This window comes from Symphodus melops (genome assembly GCF_947650265.1).
Source record: "Symphodus melops genome assembly, chromosome: 10".
Taxonomy (NCBI): domain Eukaryota; kingdom Metazoa; phylum Chordata; class Actinopteri; order Labriformes; family Labridae; genus Symphodus; species Symphodus melops.
In genome coordinates this window covers 7,228,624-7,252,421 of record NC_136700.1, presented here as the reverse complement: position 1 = coordinate 7,252,421, position 23,798 = coordinate 7,228,624, and the positions used below count along the sequence as shown (strand labels likewise).

The 23,798-nt window shown below is 41.9% G+C and overlaps 1 protein-coding gene across 1 annotated transcript; it reads right to left on the bottom strand.

Annotated features, from left to right (window-relative positions):
* Positions 1–157: 157 nt before the first annotated feature.
* On the bottom strand, positions 158–19,242 carry sh2b2 (SH2B adaptor protein 2). Its single transcript, XM_079353408.1, has 9 exons — positions 19,026–19,242; positions 9,849–10,809; positions 5,826–5,927; positions 5,549–5,640; positions 5,102–5,202; positions 4,864–5,025; positions 4,536–4,738; positions 3,825–3,999; positions 158–3,096 (listed from the first exon to the last, which is right to left on the bottom strand). The coding sequence occupies exons 2-9, from the start codon at positions 10,776–10,778 to the stop codon at positions 2,750–2,752; spliced, it is 2,112 nt and encodes a 703-aa protein (XP_079209534.1). The 5' UTR covers positions 10,779–10,809; positions 19,026–19,242; the 3' UTR covers positions 158–2,749.
* Between the last annotated feature and the right edge of the window lie 4,556 nt (positions 19,243–23,798).

The window sequence follows — 23,798 nt, the reverse complement described above, 5'->3', positions numbered from 1 at the left end:
GTAATGTCATTCAACAGTATCTTCAAAGTTGTTTTCTGTGACTATCAGACTTTCTTTAAAACTGAAGCTCCAGTCTTTTTGCAGCGTTCCTTCAATACATTTTCAGTCTGCATCCTAAGATGATGACATTCACAGTAAAATAATTAGAGAAAATGTGCAAAGTTTACTCACATTTTATTCACAGAAATATAAAGTAGAATGTCAAGTACATCACTTTGTACAAAATTGCACAGACTCTTCAAAACTCGGACAACAGAAAATGTAGCTTCAAGAAGCGTTAAGAAAATAAAAGGGGGACATAAGTAATCTGTGATATGTATAAGATGGGCTCTTGAAACAGGTTCCATTGAGGATGTTTTAGCAAGAAGAATTAATCAACTTAACACAAACAGGACTAGATAAGAAAAATGTAATTTACAGCGGCTGATGAATAAATGTTTCAAAAATAGAATTCAAGTTGGCACATGTACTGCTTTGTCCGCTCCTCGACCAAAAGTGAAATTTCTCTTTGGATGACCATGCTTGAACAGAAAGGTGCTAACTATTGATATGTTTATTTAAACTGAACAAGTGTTGATGTGTGAAATACAGCAGCTGAAGGACGATGGCCTTAATATTGTTATTGTCCATTGTGTTTAAAATGCTCCATATTGTCATGTTGGGAAGTTCCCATTGTTCAGTATTTGAGGAAAGATGAACAGAAGAGATTGATATATCTATGGGATTTGCATGGTTAGCGTGAAGCAGTCTGCTAAATTAGCTTAGCACATAGAAAAGAAACAGCTAGCAGCGCTCAACTGAATAGTCTTTCGTTTTTGCTCTTACAAAAAAAATTTGTAAAAAAAAAAAAAAAGAGGTTTTATGAGGACAAATGCGTCACATTTATTTCTTAATCAGACTCGTCGAAGTGAGCAACTTTGTGGTGTCTGCACTGGTTGACTGGCAATATGTTCTGAGCACTAGTCTCCTTAAAAAAGTCTGGTATAAAAAAAAAAACTTTGAAAAAAACTGACTTTATTTCTTCTTAAGATTGAAAAAAAGCACAGATGTGTTTATTGGTTAGCTAGAATCTATGGTAGTGGTATTTCACATCCCGGAGTTGGAGACTTCTGACATACTTATCTTTTTGGTTTACAAATGTACATCTTGTTTACTGCACAAACGAAATAGCACACACAGCTTTTCCCTGATATTCCCTAGGGGATATCTCTGGAAGGGCCTAACTTATCCATGTTTAAAGTGTGTAGCCCAAGGTAAATTAAGATACCACTATGCTAGCAATCAGTGATCTTGTAACAAGGAAGTGAGCATGTGCCCTTCCTAAAATGTCAAATCTGTTATTGATTTTTAACAGCTGTTAAGTATTTTCAGAAATGTCATTTCATCATTAAATTGTGCTGTGTAATGTTTAGGTGTTCTCATGAAACATTTACTCAAAGCTAAATACTCAGCACAAAGGAAAGCAGCAAGGTAACATCTTTCTATTCAAGCATGGCCATCTAGTATCCTACACTTTACCGCCTGTACCATTGAAGTCCACATTAGGCTCCAAATACAGCATCAATTACTGCCACCTTTCTAAAAAAAAACAAAAAAAACAAGTCCCTCATCCCTCTGATAAGTGCTGAATTTGGTATAATAATATCTTAAAGGCCTTGAACTCCTATTATAACAGCATATCTAATCTACAGGTTATTGATATGATACGCCTGAACACAGAACCAGCACCAGAAGGAGGGAATCCAAAAACCCTGTTGTGGAAACACAACTGTAGCACACCACTCACTGAAAAATATTTGAACTCTATTACACCGTCACACACTCAGAGAAATAACCCAATCTAAGAGCAAAATGGAAGCCATCTTGCCACACTGTATTCATACAGACTGAACTTGTGCTGTTCATCTTCTATCTGCAACAGACTTTTAACACAAAATATGACCATCGCCGTTAATACAACTGTGAGAATAAAACAAAGAGATATGCATGTTTACAAACATGAATCACCTGCTTTTCGTTTGGGCTTTTGTGATATTGGAGTTGCCAACATTGTTCTCCTCATCACTGTAGGCAAAAGTCTGTTCCAGTCCAGAGTAACTGGAGGCAGGCACTAAGACCCTTTAGGCTCTACAGAAAAATATCTCCCAGCTAACACTAACATCCCCATGATTACTGAACCAATGTTAGTGCAGAGTGCAATGGGGGCAGGACTTTGTAGGGAAACCCTGCAGGGACAGCGAGGATATCCGGGACAGACTCAAAGCAGCTTTACAAACATAATTGTGATGCTCTTGGGAGCTTTGAGAATAGGGACTGTTTCTGAAGGGGCATTTTTGAGCTCTCAACCCTTAAGCAGGGTGGTGACACAGGTTGTGCTCCCAGGGAACCTTGGGTAACTGAGTACAGGAAGTGGTCGGAAGAAGTAAATCAAAGCCATATGACTCCACTGGATGACTTCCTCCTGCTTTCTCCTCCTACGCTCATCTTCACTGCGGCTTTTCTTTGTTCCCTTACATTCTTGACAAGTGAGATTAAAGCTGCAGAGCCTGAGGGACTTATCAGCATAATATGGATGATTTCACTTCCCCTCTTAATTCAGAGATACATGAAATCGCCTCCAAAAGCAAACAGACAAACAAAACAAGAGTGATCCAGTGATTTGGAACATTTTCATCATCGGCAGAGAGTGTGAGGTCTCCACCAACTTTTTTGCATCATCAAATCCAGAATAATGCATGACTGTGCTGTTTTAATAGAAAGAGTACTGGTTCTCCACTGCTCGGGCCCTGCGAGTCCCGTCAGCATCGTGGTAGTCTTCAGAGGAACCACTAGAGGCCTCCAGCAAGCGTTCAGAGCTGTTGCTCCGGCTCTGTAACCCTCCTCCTACCACTCCCCCACCAGGACCTGGGTCACTGCGGGAGAGAGAGGGGAGTGCGGTGGGTGAGGAAGAGGTGCTGGATGTGAGCGGGGCATCAGCAGGGGGCCCTGCAGGAGCTGGGATCCCAGCAGGGTGGAGAGCAGGCTGTGCTGGATCTGTCCGGCAGCCTATTGCGTCCCTGGGTGGGGTGAGAACTGGAGGCGTGGTCACATCTGTAGCTGATTGGGAGAAGAAAGAAGTCATTTAACAAATTATGGATTAGTAATGTAGACCAATCTGTGCTTGTATGTTGCTAGCACTGCACAAGGCTCCTTCATAGAGCAGCATGTAAACACAGGCAGTGTGTTTTTCTTGGTTGGCAATAACAGCGACGACACTGGTACCAAAGACACGCTTGACTGGAGTATCAGTGAAGCCTTTTACTCCTTGAATCAAACCCTCACTCTGTAAGTGTGTGTTTGTGAGTGAGTGAATGAGTGTGTGTAGGTTCAGCGTTCAGGCAGACAGAGGGCCTCTTTGTGACCACCAGGGTGGGTTGGGGCTTGAGTCTCAGCCTGCATGCAAAACTTTTGCGGTATAATCACCCCCTCACTCTCCTGTACAGGAGGGCATTCATCCCATGCCAGCAGGGAGGAGGGCAAGAGCAGTGTTAGCATAAAGCAGGAGGAGGAGGATGAGAGGGAACAGGTTCAGTGAATTTTAACATTGCTTCTTAATTTTTAAGACAAACTTCAGCTAATAATCAACACGTCTGACCTTCTGGAGGTTTAAGTGTGGATGTGTTAGAAGTAAAATTATGTTATTAGTATGAGGCATTATACATTTGTTATATCATAATAATATAATTAATGCCTGATACAAGTGCATTATAGCCGGTTAAGCAGCAATCTATAACTGGTTGTGTGTGTGGCTGTGTTTGAGTGGTTGACATCTGTGTGCTGCATACCTGAGGTGGAGCTCCGCTGCACTTGTACGTAGGAACGTAACGTGATGTCAGCAGAGCCTCCTGATTCGAGGGGGATGGGGTGAGCATGGAAGTGTCTCAGCATGTCCGACACAGTGTGAAACCACAGGTGGTGGACGTGGCACTGCCCATTCTCATTCACCGACAAACGCAAATGCTGGAGGAAGGGAAGGAAATATTGGGAGAGGGGTTTGTTATTAAGAGGAATGAAGAGTGAGTCAGAAGAGGGAAAAAAAATGATAGGGAAAGAAAGTGTGTTGCAGTATGCGACTAAGTAATTGTCAAAAAGAGACACACAAAGACAGAGGTCAGGACATGATCTGAGGAGCGTCTGGAAGTGGGAGCAGAGTGACAGAGTGCCAAGACTGACACCAGAGGAAGAGGCAGCAGCTGACACTTCCTCAACACTGCCGGCTGGCAGGATGTGATGTACATGGATCATGTTACATATGAGCAACAAAAACATTGACAATACTGCATCTTTTCTGAGACAGGAACGACTCTGTTCACTGTGAGCTGGTTGAATGCTGTAATGTCATGAGAGCATTTCTGTGATATGTGATTAAAAGTTTTTTTCTTTTTACTCTTCGACAAACCAATAAAACTAATTAACCAATTACTGTTACTGCGGTAACAGAGTTTTAGACTTAATCACATGATACAATTTGTTTCTCATCTCTATGACGGACGTACCTTGGCTTTGCCCTGAAAGTTGAAGGTGAGGACATACTCCCCCGGCCGTGTCTCACTTTGTCGTATTACAAAGAGACCATGGCTCCTGGCACCACCTGCAAGCACCAACTGAGCTGCACGCACGCGGGACAGTGTACCATGGAACCATGGGTAACCCGCCAGGCTAGCATCTCCATCGGACTCTTTTGCTCCTTCATTGCCACCTTATCAAAGACAAAACAAATCGATTGTTTTTTTTTTCTCTAGCTGTGATCTTTTCTTCTGGGGTTTTTTGGATTTATTTGCTTCGATACTGAATCGCTCCTGAGAAAAGGGAATGTACTTTTACCTGTAGAGGAGTTGGAGCTTTGGGCCTCAGGGGACTGGAGGAAGCGTTCCAAAGGCATGTGGGATGGGTGCTGGGTGAAGGGGGGTTCCCTGCATCGGACTGAGGGGGCGCTGTAATGCTCAGCAGCTGTAGGACAGGACCTCTCCGGAGCACGATATATACCTTCAAACAATATAATATTGAACATTTAGGTTTTATGTTGCAGAATTCTACTTGAGTAAAAGAGGCTCTTTCTTACCCTCCGACAGAAGCTCACAGCTGCAAGAGGCCACCATGGAGCAGTCTTTGGAGGCCTGACCATGAGGACAAGACGCCAGCTCTATGTCATCACCGCTGTCCCTGTACACAAGCAGGCGGGTCAGCAGAACCACAAGAACTTATACGTACACATACGTGCAAACAAACGTCACTAAGCCCCAACGAAGCCACAAACAGGGACACAAATAACCTTTGTGTTTACGTCCTAAGCAGCACAACAACACAGGAAACTGAGGAGGAGTGTCAGAGGTACAACGAACCCATGTTTGTGCCAAAACAACCTGTCAGAAATTCCCTTAATTGAATGATTAATGACTGTTGACTGTTTTCCCTCCTTCCCCCTTCCCGTAAACCTTTGCCCCCCTCTTTCTGTTCTTCCGTCCTTCTCCATCCTCAGCCAACAGCAAATATTTATCTGGAGGTTTACCCTGGGTCTATGCAGTCCTGGATGTCAGCAACCCAGGAGTTTTTCTGCAGAGAGTCGATGGTTTCCAGGATGTACTCTCCCCCATTTTCCACCTGTGAAAGCAGCCACACATAGCGATCACACACTGAGTTCTGTTCAAAGCATAAATTACACTTACAGAACAGGGAAAATCCATGTAAACATTTCCGAGATCCTGTTTTTGAAGAGCAATAGAGTATTTCTCAAACTGCAGGTGCAGTGGTGTGAAGGATTTTGTTTGCAATAGTTCAGCTTCTACCTTGAGAACAAAAGTGTTGTCCTTGTCAGGCATCTCCAGCGGCATGGTGGTCCGCACCTCCACGATGGCTGTCAGAGGGATGCTGACTTTGGGCTTTGAAGACTGAAGTGGAAAATGCAGACAGCCAGAATAAAAGATCACATTTAGGTTATTTTCAAATCAAGTTGCTAAATGTGATAAATGCACAAAAATGGAATCTTTATCACAAGGTCAGCATTTCACTGCAGTCTTTTGTGGGTCCCCAACAGAGTATTAAAAAAAACCCCACATCTGCGTATAGCTGATAGTTTTTCAGTGGTTGTTTTATTCTTTAATGCATATTTTTTACCCTCACAAACCTGTGAAAGAAAAATCTGCATTGTCTGAGTCTCTCATAAAACCACAAAGATGCAACCTCAAAAAGACTACAAACATCTATGTTGATTACATTCTGAGTTCCCTTGTTTTTTTTATATTGTTATGTGTTGTTTATGTTTTTGAAATTTGAATTTGAAATCAAAATGTTATAACAGTTTGTAGAATTGTCATTTACAGTATGCTGTCAATCAAATATGATCAACTGCACCCACGCAGCTCTAAAGAAGTCCATTGTTCATAAAAAAACAAGGTTTACTTCTGTTTTTATGTTTACAGGGTTTTTACATGAACACAAGATGAACCCCAGTTATTAAAGGTTTAGAGCCTCTGCTTTGCACAATGTTAGATAATAAGCAAACGTGCATACAGTCAAAACATTTTGCTCAAGGAACCAAGACATGCAACACTACATGGTTGGTTCTACAGCTTTGCGTTACACCAAAACCAGAATAAGTAATTGTGAAAAGTCCAGAGTTAATTCAACCCTTTAATATATCTTGTTTAAAGCAACAGTAACACCTGGGAGAGTACAGGTTTAACATTTTACAACGGAAAAGAGTAAAACTAGAGCTTTTAATTAGTTTTACAGGCTTGACTCTCTGTGTTTACTGTTAATAACACACTTCTCACAACCACCCAACCTCTCTTTCAAATAGTTAAAAATAAGAGGCAACATGCAGTCTGAGTTATTGGCCGTCTTAGCTGCAGTAGGCCGTACACCTCTCATCTGTTTTTGCTCTAAGATTAAATAATTCCTATAAATAAAGCCAATATTATGCAGTAGTTGGAAGTGTTTTATACATCCAGTTACTTCCCCCTGCATTTCCCTGTGATTACGTCTGCTCACTGCCTCACCACGCAGGAAGAGTTTACAAGAGGGTGAACACAGAAAACATCCTGGCCTCAGTTTGCCCTCTGCAGAGAGTTGGATCCAGACGATAATCTTAACAGATCCAACGAGTGTGTGTGTGTGTGTGTGTGTGTGTGTGTGTGTGTGTGTGTTTATTCCTGTGTGATAGGAGAGGCAGAGTGAGAAGGAGGCTGACTGATGGTCTGGCGGAGGCTTATCAGCTGATCTGTCTGGCGTAACACTGTTCTCATCTTGATCTGCGTGTGCAGCTGGCTGCCATCCACACCCACATCCTTTCTTGTGGATCAGATGTCAGAAAACCACTTCCTGAGTTAAACCTTTTGACCATTTCCCGTACCCCTCTCCTATGGCAGCAATGTCCCTGTGCTCATGTCGTGTCCTGAAATGTGTAGTTACTGTTAACCTGAGTTTATTAGTGAGTGTGCATGACTGCATGTGCTCCACCACACAGCTCTGACAGGAAGTCAGTGTGTATTTAGGGTCTCTCTATAATGTGGTGTAGTCATTTTGATTAGACCTTAAAGGGCCACCTCAAAGACAACCCCCTCCCCCCCCCCCCAAAAAAAAACATCTCTTCTCTTTTATATACGAGTGCCTCCTCCACAGTTTTTTTGTATTCATTATTCCATGTTTTAAATATTTGGCAAATGGTCATGGCAATAACAGCCAACAGCTGAATATAGACAGTGTGAGCAGAAACATAACAAGCACCGTATTTCACCCTTGTTTTAGTTTCAGTTTTAGATTAGCCTTTAGTTTTTTTTTTACATGTTTTTAAATTGTGCACACAGAGAATCTCTTTAGTTTCGTTACTTCAGTGAGTTTTAATGGTGGCCAGTCTTGTGTTATGTTTGTATGTAAGTTTTTTAAAAGTTTTTTGCCCAAGACAAATTTCCCTAGGGGAACAATAATCTATATCCAATATCTAGTGTCCTCAAGGCCTCCAATCTAATCTTACAATATTTTGAAACCAAGTGTCTGGCCACTGGGTTAACATCAATTATATCAATATGAACTTCTATTTCCAAACAACATAGTGAATAATCTGAGTGAAGGTGAAAACCTACTGTATATGCATGGCTTTTTACCTCAAGAGGTAAAACAATATAAACTGTATCGTTAGTTTTTTTTTGTTTGCATTTTGACCTAACTGACCCAACAAAAAAAGTCAGCCAACAAAACGAGAGCACAGACAGATTGGGTCAGAATGTTTCTGTTTTGAGGCTTCAACATTTTTTTTTATGAACTGGTGTGATGATGGAACTTCTTACCATCTTTATAGTCCAACAAAGACATACATTATAGATACAACAAGTGCACGATTTATCTAATCATTAAATGTAACCACTGTGTGGATGCTGTGCACATGTATTATTGTGTTTCTATGTTAGTGGGCTCTGGCACAAAACATAAGCCAGCCTGCTTAAGGTACCTTTATTTAACACTAAGTTATTACTCTCTTGTGAAATGAGTAATTCGCTAAGTTAAATATATTCACCATCCTCTTCCTTTGATAAATACAAGCAACATTTATGATTGTCACTGGATGGCATAAATTAAGCAAGCAACAAAAGTTGCCCTAAAAACGGTACATTGCCAGAGTTCTATTATTTTTAGACAAAGTCCTTACTCCTGAGTTCACATTATGTCTGTGCACTTTTTCCCTTGTATTTATTTTTAGTGGTGTGAACCAGGAAGTGTGTCGTCTCTGGGCTTGCTGCTGTGTCATGATGCAGGCAGTTTGATCTCTGCAGTGTGTGCCTCTGCCACACAGAGCAGCCTGCAGATTGATGGCCCTCTCTGACAGGGACAGAGCCAGAGCCAGTCAGCCAGGAGCAGGCTGGAGCATGATTTTATGAGTCAGTTTATCTTTCCGACACTGTTGACTCTGCACTGTTGTGATTTGCAAGATCTGAATAGGAAGGCAGTTGGGGGGGGGAAAAAGCGAGTCTTGGAGCGTCCGTCGAGATGAGCGTGTTTAATTAATGTGTCACGTCGGAACAGCTCTGAAGTTTGTCGTAATCTCAGCCTTGTCAGTGGCTGCTGGTACATTTTCTTATGTGTGGACATTATTCGAACAAAACACTGGAAACTGCTGAAGCACAATTATTTCATTTTAGATGCGGTCAAGCTCTTTTTTTTGAGTGACTCACAGAACTATTCTAGTTCCTTTTTCCACTTTGTCACAGCAGACAGTTTGCCAGAGACAACAAAAAGATCAATATTTTTTTTTTTTGCACATGAAAGGGAATCTCTATGATCCGCTTCTGTTTTCATAAATCAATGCAACAGCTTCCTCTCTCTCTCTCCCTCTCCCTCTCTCTCTCTCACACACACATGGTTCCCTTTACCTCCCTTGCATGCCTACCTTCCACCTGTCGTCACCCCTCTCCCTCTCCTTGCAGCCTTATTCCCACAATCCCACCAGCCATGATCAAAGGGCAGAGGCAGATTTACACACACTCAGCTGCACAGACTCGTGGCCTCCTTAAGGTCAGGAGCAATGATCTGGAAGTCCCATATAAACTAATGTGCAGTGTATATACGGATGTATATAATCTGACTTCACACTGTGAATGAATGACTAGATCTATGAATTATTTATACGTAACCTAATTCAATTACATGTGTCCTAAAGACTAGCACTCCTGCTTCCTGACAGTAGTTGGACAAATGAAAATGGATAGCATGATTGTATTTTACTTTTATTCTAATCAGGCTTGTGGATGTATGTCTGGAAAAGTGATGAACTTTTCCTTGTGTGTTTCTGTGTGTCTCTGCGTGTGTGTGTTTACCTTGGGGGGTACGTAGAACTCCAGCAGGAACCTCTCGCCCCCCTCCTCCCTCTTGGTCTTCCTCAGCAGCAGGCGACACTTTTGCCACAGTGCGGCTCCCATACAGTTTGTGTCGTCAGCCACCATGTACCTGAGCGCTCCCTCCCTCTGGATCTCTAACATCTCTGCCTTGTGGCCCTGTGAAGCCCGGGGCAACCGCAGCTTTTGGGACCACTTTTCTCCCCCTGTGGCCTCACCTCCTCCTCCCCCTCCTGCGCCCCCTCCTACTCCCACTCCTCCGTTAGCTCTCCTGGTTCCAGAGGGGCCGTCAGGTTCGGGTGAAGCCCGCCTGTGCCACATCTCCTTTACTCCATCCACCACACACAGACTCATGTTCCTCAGGGAGAAGCCCTTCTTGAAGCGGGCCTTTGGGTGGCTGACTGAAACGTCCTCCGAACTGCGGGACTGTCCCAGAGCAGATACCTTGTGTGCTGGCTGAGGCCCTCTAGTGGGGCCACTGCCTCCCCCGTCTATCCCTCCCCCTCCGCTGTCCATACTGTCCAGGGACTCACTGGAAGCCCCGGCGTCCTTGCGTCTCTGATAAAGGTCGTGGCCGTAGGACAACGGGCAGCCCTGGATACCCAAGAATGGAACAATGCTGTATTTTGGAGCTGAGCTAGATCCGTCCTCTCCGGGCGAAGAGGCTTGGTTCTCCCGGGCCTGGGTCAGCGCTGAAGAGAAACACTCCAGGAAGTGCTGAGCGAAGTGCTGGGAGAAACTCACATCAGCACCAGGCGAGTCATAGCAAGGGTTCTCCAACAGGAAGCGCTGGAACTTGTCGGCAAAGTCGACAGCTGAGGCTCGAGCGTGGAGCTCACAAAACTCTCGCCAGTCAGGCAGTGGGCACGAGGAGGAAAGCTCCGGGCTACCGGGCACCACCGCTCCGTTCATCACTGGGCCATGCCAACCTGCCGAGGAGAGGCTGAGGAAGAGGAGGAAGAGGAGCAGTGAGTCATTGATGAGACAAAGCAAAAGACAACGAAACGTGTTTGTGGGATTCTTGGCTTTTTGGAGCAGATGTACAACAACGATGTGATGGTGCAAAAAAGGGTGAAAAAAGGCAGAAGGCTGAAGAACAATCCAGAAAGCAATACCTTACTTTGATCATGAAAATGTGGAATCAGTCGAGATCAGTCCTGCAAAATGTCAGAAAATAACGAACCCTTGGTATGTTTTCTGACCTGAAAGCAGAACTAAACATACTGAGGCTGACATCCACCAGTGTAGAGTGAAACACCATCTTGGTCTGTTAAACCAAACACCCAATGTTTCCAGCCATGTCGGATGCCATGACCTCCTGGTTCCAATCTTTATGACGTGTTGGTGCTGACAAGATAAAACAGCAGCATCCTGCTTCACAGTGATGGACATCTATTGCGTTTGAAGTCAGATTATGCACTGACTGGCGTGACATTTAAGATCAACCAATTCAATGTGACAACAGATGGAAAAGAATTCAACCAGAAAGCTGGGCTCACCACCGAGTGATGGTTTGTGACAACGGCTGAGATAATCTGAACGATCTAAAAGTGTCCCAGGGCGAGTGAACAACATGTCTTCAACAGAGCGACCGTTTTTGTCCCATTTATCTTCCTCACAGGCTTTCTACAGATTATGAAGGCCTTTAAATTGCTCTCGTCCAATCATCAATCATTACTACGCTTCCCACATGTGTCTGTGTTTATATGGCTCAGACCTGATTGGTGGCTCCCCCTCTGGCCTGATCAGCGCCAAACCACATCACATCATCGATGAAACCGACGTCTCCCTCTCTCACCACAAGTCTGTCAGTAAGAGCATCCAAACCCAGTTTAAGCCTCCTCTTCCGCTTCCTCTCTACCTTCATCTTTGCCTCAGATCGTCAGTGACTAATACATCATCCGTGCATACAATCAAACACATGCTGGTTTGATGATTGTTGTGGGTAAATCACACAGATTAAAGGGACCCATCTGAGTGGGCAGGCTGGGTGACATATGCATGAGGACAGCCCACACTCCCCCAAGCTGTGAGAGCTTCTCCTCAGAGCCGCTCGGCCTCTCTTGGCAGTTCATTCACAGTATGTGCTCCAGTGTTTGCTTTCTGAAATTGCACTCTTAAACCGAATCATGCATACATTGGCTCTGCAGAGTTTTCCTGGAATGTGTATCCTGCTTATTGTCACTTTCCAAACACATCAATGAGGGCTGTTTTCATAAAAGATTAGTGCAAAAAAAAACAACAAACAACACATCCCCACTGGAATTAAGTCTGACACACGTCCAACTACTCGCCAATTCCTCTTTCTTTCCTGCTCCGATTGATCTGAAACAAACAATATGCCAGATCAGAGGCAGGATATGAGGATGAGGGAAAGTACAGAGGAGGCTCTCAGCTTATCATGAAGAGAGAGGAACTGTTCCATGTTGGACCCGGCGTCAGGAAATCAGAGGAATGCTGTGATGGAAACAGACACTTTAAAATAAAGGAAAATGTGGGATTAGAGACTAATCACGAGTAACAAAGGTAAAGAAAATGTCTTTCTTATCAGCATGAACGTCCCAGAGGGATCTGAAGATCTAATGCTGTGTCATGCAGTGTCTATTTTATTATTTATTATTATGTTGTTGTTTTTTTATTTAAATAAAGTGGTTCAGAGTTTACCTCTTCTTTAAAATTATTTAAGCCTAAAGTCTTTTATTCTTTGTTTTTGTTTTTTCAAAATGTGACCAAGGGTTGCAAGTTCAAATCTCGCTGGGGAATTACCAGATTTCTTCTCAAGCACTGCTGAGGTGCCCTTGAGCAAGGCATCAAACCCCCACCAGCTCAGGGGGCCCCTTGCCGCCGCACTCTGACATCTTTCCATTAATACAGGTCCTGCTTGCGCATGTGTGTGATTCAGTCCTGTGTGTGTGTGAGAAGCATGTTTCTGAAATAACAGAGTGCAAACCACAATTTCCCCCTCGGGGATTAATAAAGTATATAAAATTACATGTCAACTTTAAGTAACAACCACTTGATTGTGTTTGACCCTTAAAACCATCTGAGCTCATGTGATTGAAAATGTTGTTTAGAGAAGTTGGGAAACCAAGGAGGTGTCAGGGGAAAGAAAAGCAAACGTTTGTTAAACTACCACAACGGAGTTAGAAGAGTTTTATCTTGAGTTTGGACCGAGGAAGATTGAATTAGGTCGTGGTTGTATAAAAGAAAACTAAAAAACTAAAAAAGCAGTTAAATGTGTGAAACTTTCATTCATGAATCCATCGCTTCATTCATCCAAACAAAGTTTAACACAACACTTTAACAGCTCATTACAGGGTGTAATAGTCACTGTAACTTGCACTCATCGTGAGTGTGTGAGTGTGTGTGTGTGTGTGTGTGTGTGTGTGTGTGTGTGTGTGTTACTGGCTCCGAGGAAGTCAATATCCATTCAGCTATTTAAAAACCCGCACTGGGCCAACTTTCCTCTCATTCAGCAGAAAAACAACAACACATAGTGAGGTGCATTTCTCAAAACTCCTGCCCTTCCGCACAAGTGAGGATGTGCCTCTCTCAAGGATACTGAACTGACTGTATGCGCTGCGCACAAACACACACACACAAGCATGCACACACACACAAACACACCAAGTCAGCATGAAACTCAAGCCGTGAGATGCTGGAGGAAGTGGACGGGATTTTCTCAGGCTCAGCAGAGTGAAGACTACGAAGCAGAAATGATTGACTGAAGGTGCAGAGGTGAAAAGTAACTCAGTGCACTGACTGCAGTCGTATAATAAAGTACAGTTACAAGACAAGTTGAGTATTTCCATTTAATGCTACTGTGTGTAACTTCCTTTTAGCCAGAAATAATTATTAATAGTTATATTCTGTTTCCTTTAGTTGATGGATTAAACATTTAAAAATGAAGCTTTTAAAAGATGAAACACATTTTTTTCAAAGATCAAACCAATGGATCCATGCAGATGTTTTTTTTTTTAATCTTTTACAGCTTATCATGAAGCAATTTTTGGTTGTGATAATTTTTTCTTCTTCACAGTTTCAATACAGAGACCGGTCTCATCTTAAATTCTTCTACTGTCGGCCTTGTTTGAATGACTGGCAGCCCAAATAGATCCAACAATAGAAACAAGAGCTTTTATTCTTTGATCGAGATCCTAGTCTGATACATTTCTCTAACTAACTGACTATCAATCGATTGATATCCATTAAATCTGTAAAAAGAAGTGTAATGCCAGGATTGACAGCTCTGTTGAGAAAAGCAGAACCTGTGGTGCAGAGCGCAGTGAATGAGCAGCAAGAAGAAACGTAACAAACACGGGAGTCATCGAACTTCCCTAAAGTGTCAGTGTCCGCAGCTGTGCACTGTGTTAGGGATCTGTAACATCTAGATGAGCATGCTCCAAATGTTGTCGCTCGTGTAATATGTCAGCACCAGTTGTGGGATGTACTTTGACTTCACTTGTTTGACAACAGGCAGAGGTGGAGGCACGTCATCCATTTTTACATACAGTACATTCAATGATGCGTCGACATCTTTCATTTGATGCTACGTCTCCACCCTGATGAATGTGAGATCAATATTTTCTTTCTTTTTTAAGGAAAGTCATGTGTTGCCCTATATTTTCACCATGGCTATTATCTCTGACTTTTGATTGGTAGTTTCATGGCTTTTATTCTGTAACAGCTGTCTGCTTTGGACTTACTCTTACAGTTTAGATACTTTTAAATCTTGCAGGAATTTTGCTGAAGTCAAAGTATATCAGTACTTTTACTTAAGGATCGGAGTAGTTTTTTTTCCCCACTGGAGGGGGGCATGTTTTTGCTCTATAGTCCAGCTGCTAAAACAATCAGAGAGTGTGTGTAGGTGGAGAAGACAAGGCGAGCATAAAAAAGAGACCCACTGGAGGATGAGGGGGAGCAGAGGCACCATGTCGAGTCTCATATCCCATTGACTCCCCACAGTCTTTTTTTTTTTTTCCCCTTTCTTTTTCTCTTTCATCCATTAATGAACCTGAAGCACAAAAGGGGGGGGGGGTGTAAAAATATTCACATCCATCCTTCAGGCCTCTGAAGCTTTTCCTGTATCTCCACCCCTACATCTGTGGTAAAAATCTACCACTACTGTGCCCCCTCTTCCTCCTCCTCATGCTCTTTCATTCCTCAGGGAGCAGGGCTGATATCTCTGTCAGATGGTTGGGAGTTCAGTCTGTAACAGTAAACTGACCGGGAAGGAGAGGAAAGAAACATTACTGTGCAGGGAGAAGCAATCAACTACAGCCTGCAAAACACATCGTACCAGACAATTTAGCTTTAGTAGAGCCCTCACAGGACTGAACTGCACTGAGCCAACAGCTTCATCTGCCTGATTAATACTGTGGTGTTGTGGGGGGTAATGGAGCTACTGAGGAAGTGACACTGTAGCCAACAGAACGGATGTCCAAGGATTTGTGTTTTTAAAGCTGTGTGTACACATACCTCTGTGCACAGATAAACACTGCGCGTGCACTTTAACAGATCTAAACACATGCTGCTGTTAGCAGTGTCATGCCAACACCGTCCGTGATTTGTTGATGAAGATGATTGGTGATGTTGTGCTCCTACCCCAGGGAGTTTGGGCTCAGGCGTGTTTTCTAAGATTAGCCAGCTCCACAACACAGCACACAGCTAGCAGCACACTTAGCACAGTTTACAGCGCTTTCCCTACACATCATCTTCAATGTGATATTAGGTGTAAATATTGCTGCAGCTGGATGCCATTCTTGCAGGGTACAGAGGAACAACATCATCACATCCTGTATTCAAGTTGACTGCAAACTAATTTTAAAGATTTGTTTTCATGTTGTTCATGCACGTCAAAAAATATGTTAAACATGCATTTTAAGTAGAGCTTAATGGCTGATGCAATCTTCTGTAGATCAACCATTTCTTAATCCAATTATATTTTCAGTTATTTAAAAGGGATGACAAATGATCTCCTCCTGTTTCAAGAATTATGTGACTTTTAATTAAATCTTTTCTATTATATTTTATGTGTAATTTCTACTTAATTGCATCGTCAAAACAAAACAATAGTGACTTATAAAGTAAATACCAAAAAGGTCTTAGCCTTGCTTTTGAGTCCAATCAAGATCCAAAAACTGGTAGTGGTCCTTTCCTTGTTCTTTAATGCTGCCTCCTTCCTTCAAATGTTATGAAAAAGGTTCCAGTAGTGTTCCTGTGATCCTGCTGACATACAGCGCTGAAAATAGATTCCTTAATGGAGGTGAAAAGTGTGCGACATAGATGCAGATATGAGCAGATATATGTTTTGATGATGTTCTGTATTCATTTGTTGTTCTGTCGAGACGCTGAAGGAAGACAGACAGAAAAACAATCAAAAAAAGTCGCACCAACAAAAAATGACTCATGTAAAAGTAAAAAGAAAAGATACTGCATTAGACATCAAGGTTTGTGTGTGTGTGTGTGTGTGTGTGTGTGTGTGTGTGTGTGTGTGTGTGTGTGTGTGTGTGTTAAAGGTTCACAAAGATAGAGAGGAAAACTATGCTAACCAGGATGATGGCAGTGAAAGAAATGCAGAAGAGATACAGACATGAGATAAACTCCAATCAGGGGGAATGGTAGATAGCAAGTCTGGATGTTGCAGGGAGATCAATCAGACTATGAAACAGAAGCCAGCGTCAGAAGTTTTACCTCTTTTTTTTACCTTCTTTTAAATCTTTGCAATTCAGAGCAGCTTGTCAGTGATCTTTGACCTGAACCCTGATAACCTCCACCCTCCCTGATGCAACTAAATGTTGCTTGGAGATTTTGTAACTGCCCCTGACACAACACAGGACCACCAGCAAGGGCCAGTTTGTCTGTCTAAAGACATCATGAACATCAACATGCCATTTTCCTTCTAATAACGTAAGTTGCATGGCCTTTTCACACATAAATAAAAACACATTAATTAGCCTTTCCTATCCGGCTAATCTCTCCTCTCTCTCTCTCTCTCTAGTTCTCTCTTGTGGTTTCTCTGGCGTCGCAGCAATAATGTAAATATTGAGTGAGCTCAGGCATCCATATGGCAGCCAGCGATAAAGGGACAGAGCGCGTGGGAGAAAGAGGGACGCACATTCTGCCACTAACTTCCATTTCCTGTCTCTCACCCACAAGGTTGAACTAATTTCACAGATGACCACAGGCAGGCCTTTCTCAGAGGAGAAACACTGTCCGACCTGTGATAACATGCAGCATGCCGACTACTGGAACAGATGAGTTTTTAAAGAGTTAAGCTGAGCTGAAAAAAAATCCCACTGAAGATACCTGTGGAGACTGAGTATGTTGAAATGTATAACTCTGTGTTGGATTATTTTTTTATTTTTACTTTAATTTGATAAAGTGCAGGATTTTGTAGGCAAGTCACTTTCTGCATACAAATGTGATAACGGTATTAGTTTTGATGCTGTCATACAGTGGCTGATTGAACTGTGTGATGATGCATCGTTGGTTTCATGATATTACGACTGTTGTTATTTTCATCATCTGTATAAATAGATGCTGTACATGGTCTGGTTGTGTAGCATCGCTCAAACTTCAGTCACAGAATGTTTAGCAAAATGACCCATGGATGGAATATGTAAACAGCAAAACATCCCTGTTATAAAGTGTTTTGAACTTTATTTGTAGAATTTGGAAAAGTATAACATACTGTATAGTAAACCCCTTGTAATGTTGTTGTGGAGTGTGGTGCTGTACACAAACTACATGATGACTAATGTAGTATAACATGGGGCCATGCAGCTCTGCAAAATGTAGGATTCAGTATTTTGCTTTTTAAAATTTAATTTCAGACATACATATAACACTAGCAATATTCTAATTAAGAATTTCATTTTCTATTCACAAAAATATTATAGTATAATATAATATAAGATAAAGAAAATAAGCTTTTTTCTTTCTTTAAATCTAGATGTGTGTACAAAAAGACAAATTCCTTGGACATGTACATTCATTTGACATAATCCACTTCTCGGAATCTGTAGCCTACTTAAACCTGCTTCTGAAAACAATATGATTACATGATACATTATGACAATATGATCTGCCCTCAAATAGTTCACTATTATTTCTTAAAAACAGCCAGAGGAGCATAATCAGATGTGATGCATTGAATTGTAGTGTTTCTCTGTTATTCTCTCCATTCCCTCCTGAGAAAACTTTTAGTGCAGTATTCTATCTTTTTAAGAATGTATTTTAAAGTGATGCTACATAAACACTGAGCCAAAAGCATCATCTCTTGCTTTGTAAAGTGAATAATTTACGTTCTTTCTTTAATTAGGCAAATAAAGTCAGAGAGGCAGAACAGCCTGCAAGCAGTGATGTAGGGACACCAGGCCTGTATCCTGTTCAAATCGCTCTTGTTATACTTCATATTAACAGACTGAACCGTATCAAAAGATACATGAGACAAAGTCAATAACAGGCCTAAATCAGGCCTACTGCGGGCCCACAGAGCCTAATTAAAGCCAACAGTGGACGGTTGTGCAGCCTGCCTACCGGACTTCATGAATGGAGGATCGGCAGCAGCCTCCTGCTGAATGGCTCACAGTCTGGACTCGAGAACAGGGGATGAATGGGAGGCTGCGCGCGGAGTCACGAGCCGGTATACGGATTCTGGATCATCTCAAGCGGGCCTGAACATCACATCAAATCACATCACATCAGATCTCACCAGCCCCCCCTGAGCCGCCCATTGACTGACCAGACTTCACTCCCTCAGGGCTACTAAATGGATTATCGGAAAAGCCCATTTTTACACCGCGACCCTCCTCAAGTCCTGGACTCCTTATTCACGTAGTCTCAAGATATAGAGCACGAGACGTTATCATCTGAACATTGCGCGTGTTCTTTGCCTTCAAAGCCGATTTTTTTTTTCAACGCAGGGTCCACCGCGGAGCCTCGTTGGATGAATCGGGGTCTTACACCAAAACAGCAGCTCCTCCTCAGCAGCACCTGAAGGGTTGTTGTTGTTTTTCCTCTTTCTCTTGACGACAGTAGCAGTGTTTGAAAAGCTCTGCAAAATGTCTAACCCAACGCGTCAGGGTAATCTAAATGCGCTTAATAAGAAATAAAAACGCAGTAAGAGAAATAATGAGCGGCAGTAGCGACTCTCACCTCAATGCAGGACTGGTTTCATCATGACGCTCGTGTCTCTGAGGCGATCCAGGATCCTTGATGGAGGCTATTTAGGATCAAACATGGTGATTTTCCCCTCTATATTCATCAGTTGTGCTCTCCTCTCCGGGTTATACGCACTTGAAGCCGGACAGTTCTATCTCCATCTCTCCGCTCGACGCACTGTGCTGCTGCTGTACCTCTCTCTCTCTCTCTCTCTCTCTCTCTCTCTCTCTCTCTCTCTCTCTCTCTCTCTGCTCACACAGACAGAGAGACATGCAGAAAGAGTCAGGGCATAGTGCGACATCCTGGAACTATACTTTCAAAATAAAGCTAAACTTAAAGCTCATAATGATCCCAAACACAGGGGTGACTTTGAAATTACAATTGACTTTGAAATCATGCAGATTATCTCATTTGCAAGTAAACTGCAGTAAACAATTTAATGGTGGTTAGTGAATTTAAGGGCCCAAAGAAGATATTCCCCAGGTCTTACTACGCATAGGAAATCTGCCACTGTGTGTATAAAATACGATGTAGTTTCAGGTTTTCATGCCTTGGTTTCATTTACAATTAACAGTAAGAAGAGTTGTTTTACTTAAGTTCAAGTTAATGCCGATAAAGTGAACTGAGAATACATTGTGTTACACATAAACTTGCTTTCATTCTTTGTTCCTGAAATGTAGGCATTTTAGAAAACATTTAGCAACCAGAAAAAAAATCTTTGTTGCACAATTTTCACATAACATGGTTTCCAAAATGTGAAAAAAAGAAGTAACTTCTAATGTGACGCAAGAGGCTTTAATTGTGAAGGCACGCCCAAATGTGGCAGATTCTGTGTTTCTGGAGATATTGACCAAGTCATGGGGAGCATGTGTGCGTGTGTGTGTGTGTGTGTGTGTGTGTGTGTGTGTGTGTGTGTGTGTGTGTGTGTGTGTGTGTGTGTGTGTGTGTGTGTGTGTGTGTGTTTCACTGATCTATTTAACAGCCAAAGATGACAATAAAAGGAACCACGCCCTTTTATTGTTGCCATAACTAACACAGTACATGAGCTCCTGTTTGTGAGTGTGTGTGGTGTGTGTGTATTGGGGGGTATAAGATACAGAAAGAGAGATTAATATAATTTGTGTAAAAAAAATAAAATAATAAAAACAATGAATGAATAAATAAATGAAAAGTCTTCCTTGTTATAAGACCTCACCAAAGACAGAATCCACAGTTCATTTAAAAATAGAAATAAAACCCAACACACACACACACACACACACACACACAGTGCAGTGTGCAATGACCCCACTAACAGGACCACATACATGGAAGTGTGGGCAGCAGCTGGTCCAAACCATCGACTGTTTAAAACATGGGCGCCGTGTTATTGATATCACCCATTGGTTTCATGAAGAAGCCAAAAGATGGTTGCCCTTATATGGGAAATGCAATCTCAACACAACTTTAAATCAAGTAACATGCAAAGAGGTGAAGAAAAAGCAGGCCTTAAGCCTCCTTGCAAACTGATAGAGTGCAATCAAATCAACAGCAACCCTAATTATGCAGCTATATGAATAACTCTGACAAATTCATCCCCGCAGACGGGTTACAGGACAAAAGAAGTTAAATATTGAGAGAAAACTATGTTTGTATCGTGTTTAAAACCATGTCTATAAACATGTTTGTTATAAACATTTCTGGGCTTAAAAGAGCTACCTGCGCTTTTGGAGCCAGCCTCAAGTGGAAGCTTGGGGAACTGCAGTTTTTTGGGCATCCACATTAGCTTAATCTTTGAACACTGGAGGACTGACATGTTGTGCTGGCAGTGCGTATGGTAATAATAACATTTATTTATCATTATATCATGATATACACTAAATGTAGCTAAATGTTTTAGACTTTAGGCTCTGTGATGTTTACAACTTACTGAGTGGCTCCAGCATAACACACCTACACTACTAATCTGCTCTGAGTGGATTGACGCTGTGGCTTCATGATGGGGGTCAGGACTAAAATAATAACCTGGTCAGGCCACAGACAGGTGGTAGTGGGAGAAGACAAGCTGCTTTGGAAGGTCAGCGCCTCTAATCTGAGTGTTTCTTCCTAAACCATGCCACTCATACGGCTGCTTTTAGTCATAGCAAGCACACTGTGATCTTGTTTTGAAAACTCTTCTCAGCTGTTAAGCAGCTCCAACTGATCTGTGTAATGATTAACTGCAGACAAATGATTAAATGAAGCATCTGATTGAATTTCTGCCAGTTTCATGCACCACTAAACAGAAGTGTATCAAAGTAAGCCGCTCAGGGATTTTAAAAGCTTTTGATAATAAGGATATTTTATAAAAGGTCCCTATGTCTGGTAAATGCAGTGGCAAAGTTTACTACAGTTTTAAGATGACATCATCGCTCTGATAATAAACCTATTTAATATTTCCAGATAACTTAGGATGTCACTGAATCTGAATACTTCATTCAGGAAAACAGGTACAGTGAGATGGAAAGAGATGATTAAACAATCTGAGGACGTGAAATACAGTATATTGATAATGCCACCAATCACACAACAGCAGGCTGTTTTTCAGTGAACTATTATTGATACTCTTGCTCCAGTTTTAATTCTAATATGTGGGATTAGTATTGATTAAAAAAAAAACACATGCACGAACACATCAAGCCAGCAAAGCTCTGCTCCTTGAAGGCTGTTATTCGGAGAGATAATTGTCAATTAAGTAAAAGTTTAACATTTGTCTTGAGTGAATTTGATTCGCTTCTCATACTAGGACCTTCACTCTATGATCACAGTTTCTTGAAGACTGTTGTTGTGGCGTTCCTGTCTTTATTTGATAAAACAGCTGGGGAGACGCTGAATGAATCAAACAAACAAAACAGGGCTGGGTGAGGGCTCTCTCGCTTTCTCCCTCCAGAGACCCTCGCTTCTTATTGATCCTCACTCGCACACTTCCTGCCGGAAGGTGGAATCGACAGGAACCTCGAGGGGCCAGGAGACACTTCAACCTCTTGGTCATCCACAGACTCATCACTGTCTCTCCCACATCGCCTCTATTTTAATTCTACTTAAAAAACTCTTCGCTCATCCATCAACTCTTACATCCTCCCATTTCACTGTGAAAGGTCACCGTTTTCAGTCCTTCAGAGACAGTTTTCGGTTTGTCCTCTATGCAGACATACAGTACTCTTTGGGCAGGAGCTTATGACATAACACTGCACATGAACAACAGGGCCTCCCAGTGGGCACATCGATCAGGAGTTCAAATATATTCCTCATTTAGACTTTAGAGAGGTGACGCAGGGGAGGGGAGCGGTGGGCTAACACAAAAGGGGAGGGGGGAAAAAGAGATGCTTTTGAGCTGATTTCCTGTGAAAGCATCTAAAGTGGCTGAGATGGAGATTGGCCTCCTGAGGCTGTTTGAGGATCAATGTGTCAGCAGGCTTTAATAAGAAGCTGTTCCTCACCGTTTTCTGACCTGGAAAACACACTCCTGAGGTGCGCACACTCAGACTGCCTGCCTTTAAAGATGCTATACTGCATACAAACTGGGAAAGCTGTGGAGCTATAACCTGCATCTGTCGAGAATATGTAATGACAGGAATCATTTAAACCTGACGCTCAACAGTCATCTGGAAGAGGAGTCACAAAGGGACAAAAACTGAAAGATAGAGAAGATAATGGAGAGGCGGGGGTGTCAGCAAGATCTCCGCGCCCCGTGACAAGATGTCACATTGGGCCCTTCCACCACACGTCAGTCTAACCTACAATCATTCCCCAATAAAAGCTTTCCATTAAGATCGTCAGCATTTAAATAATTCAACCATTTTTGAATGTTACAATTTTTTCCATTTGAGTGATCTAGACTATTAAAAATGTCCTCTTCATAAGAAAGGTGAATTACAGAAGACTGAGTTCATCAAACATTGCAAGCAAACAGCTGCACACAAATATATTGGCAACTCTCAGTACTATATATATATATATATATATATATATATATATATATATATATATATATATATATATATATATATATATATATATATATATATGTGCCTATATATTTGTGCAGTTCAGACACTGTGCAGGTGTTTGCCTGCAATTTTTGGTTATTCAAAACAAGAAATGAACCATCATTGGACAACGAGGACTTGTCACTATGGTAACATAACAGTTATGAACATAGTTTGATCTATAATAATATCATATCAAAGTTTAAATCTAGTATTGTGACTACTTTTAAACAACAATAATTAATATTACGATAAAGCAATGAATTTGTAGGCATCTTAAAGGCTTTAATATTGTTTCGTGTCTTTAAGAATTAAGAAAGATTTAAGAATTATGTGCACATTTTCATCCAATTTTATCTTTAACTATGACAGTAAAGACTCCAAACAAAACAACCTATTTATATCAGGACCAATAATGAGATTCATTTCAGAATCAGTCGTGTGCTAAAAAAACAAAGCAAGGGGCTGTTGGTGGATGTGTGTTGACTTAATGAAATATAATCCAGGAAGAGCAGGTGGAGTCACAGATTAACAGGTTTAGAGGATTATCAAGGGGGAAATCCTGCATAATATTTTTTGCAGTTCTCAAGCAGGATTGTACAAGCCCAGGGAGGAACCATGGCAGCACTTAAGTGATCTTTTTAGGCAGTCATGGGTCACTTTCAGGTAATTTTTAGGAAGGATCTTTCATTGCGTCCTTGTGATTCATTCAAAATCCCTCGCTATAGCCCTAGACGTCAGATCAAGACCAGATTAATCT

Coding starts and splice junctions, on each gene's coding strand:
- sh2b2 (XM_079353408.1), bottom strand. CDS start 10,778: ATGAACGGAGCGGTGGTGCCCGGTAGCCCGGAGCTTTCCTCCTCGTGC. Junction 5,928..9,848: donor AGTTCTACGTACCCCCCAAG/GTAAACACACAC, acceptor TTTCCACTTCAG/TCTTCAAAGCCCAAAGTCAG. Junction 3,097..3,824: donor GCAGCGGAGCTCCACCTCAG/GTATGCAGCACA, acceptor TCTCCCAATCAG/CTACAGATGTGACCACGCCT.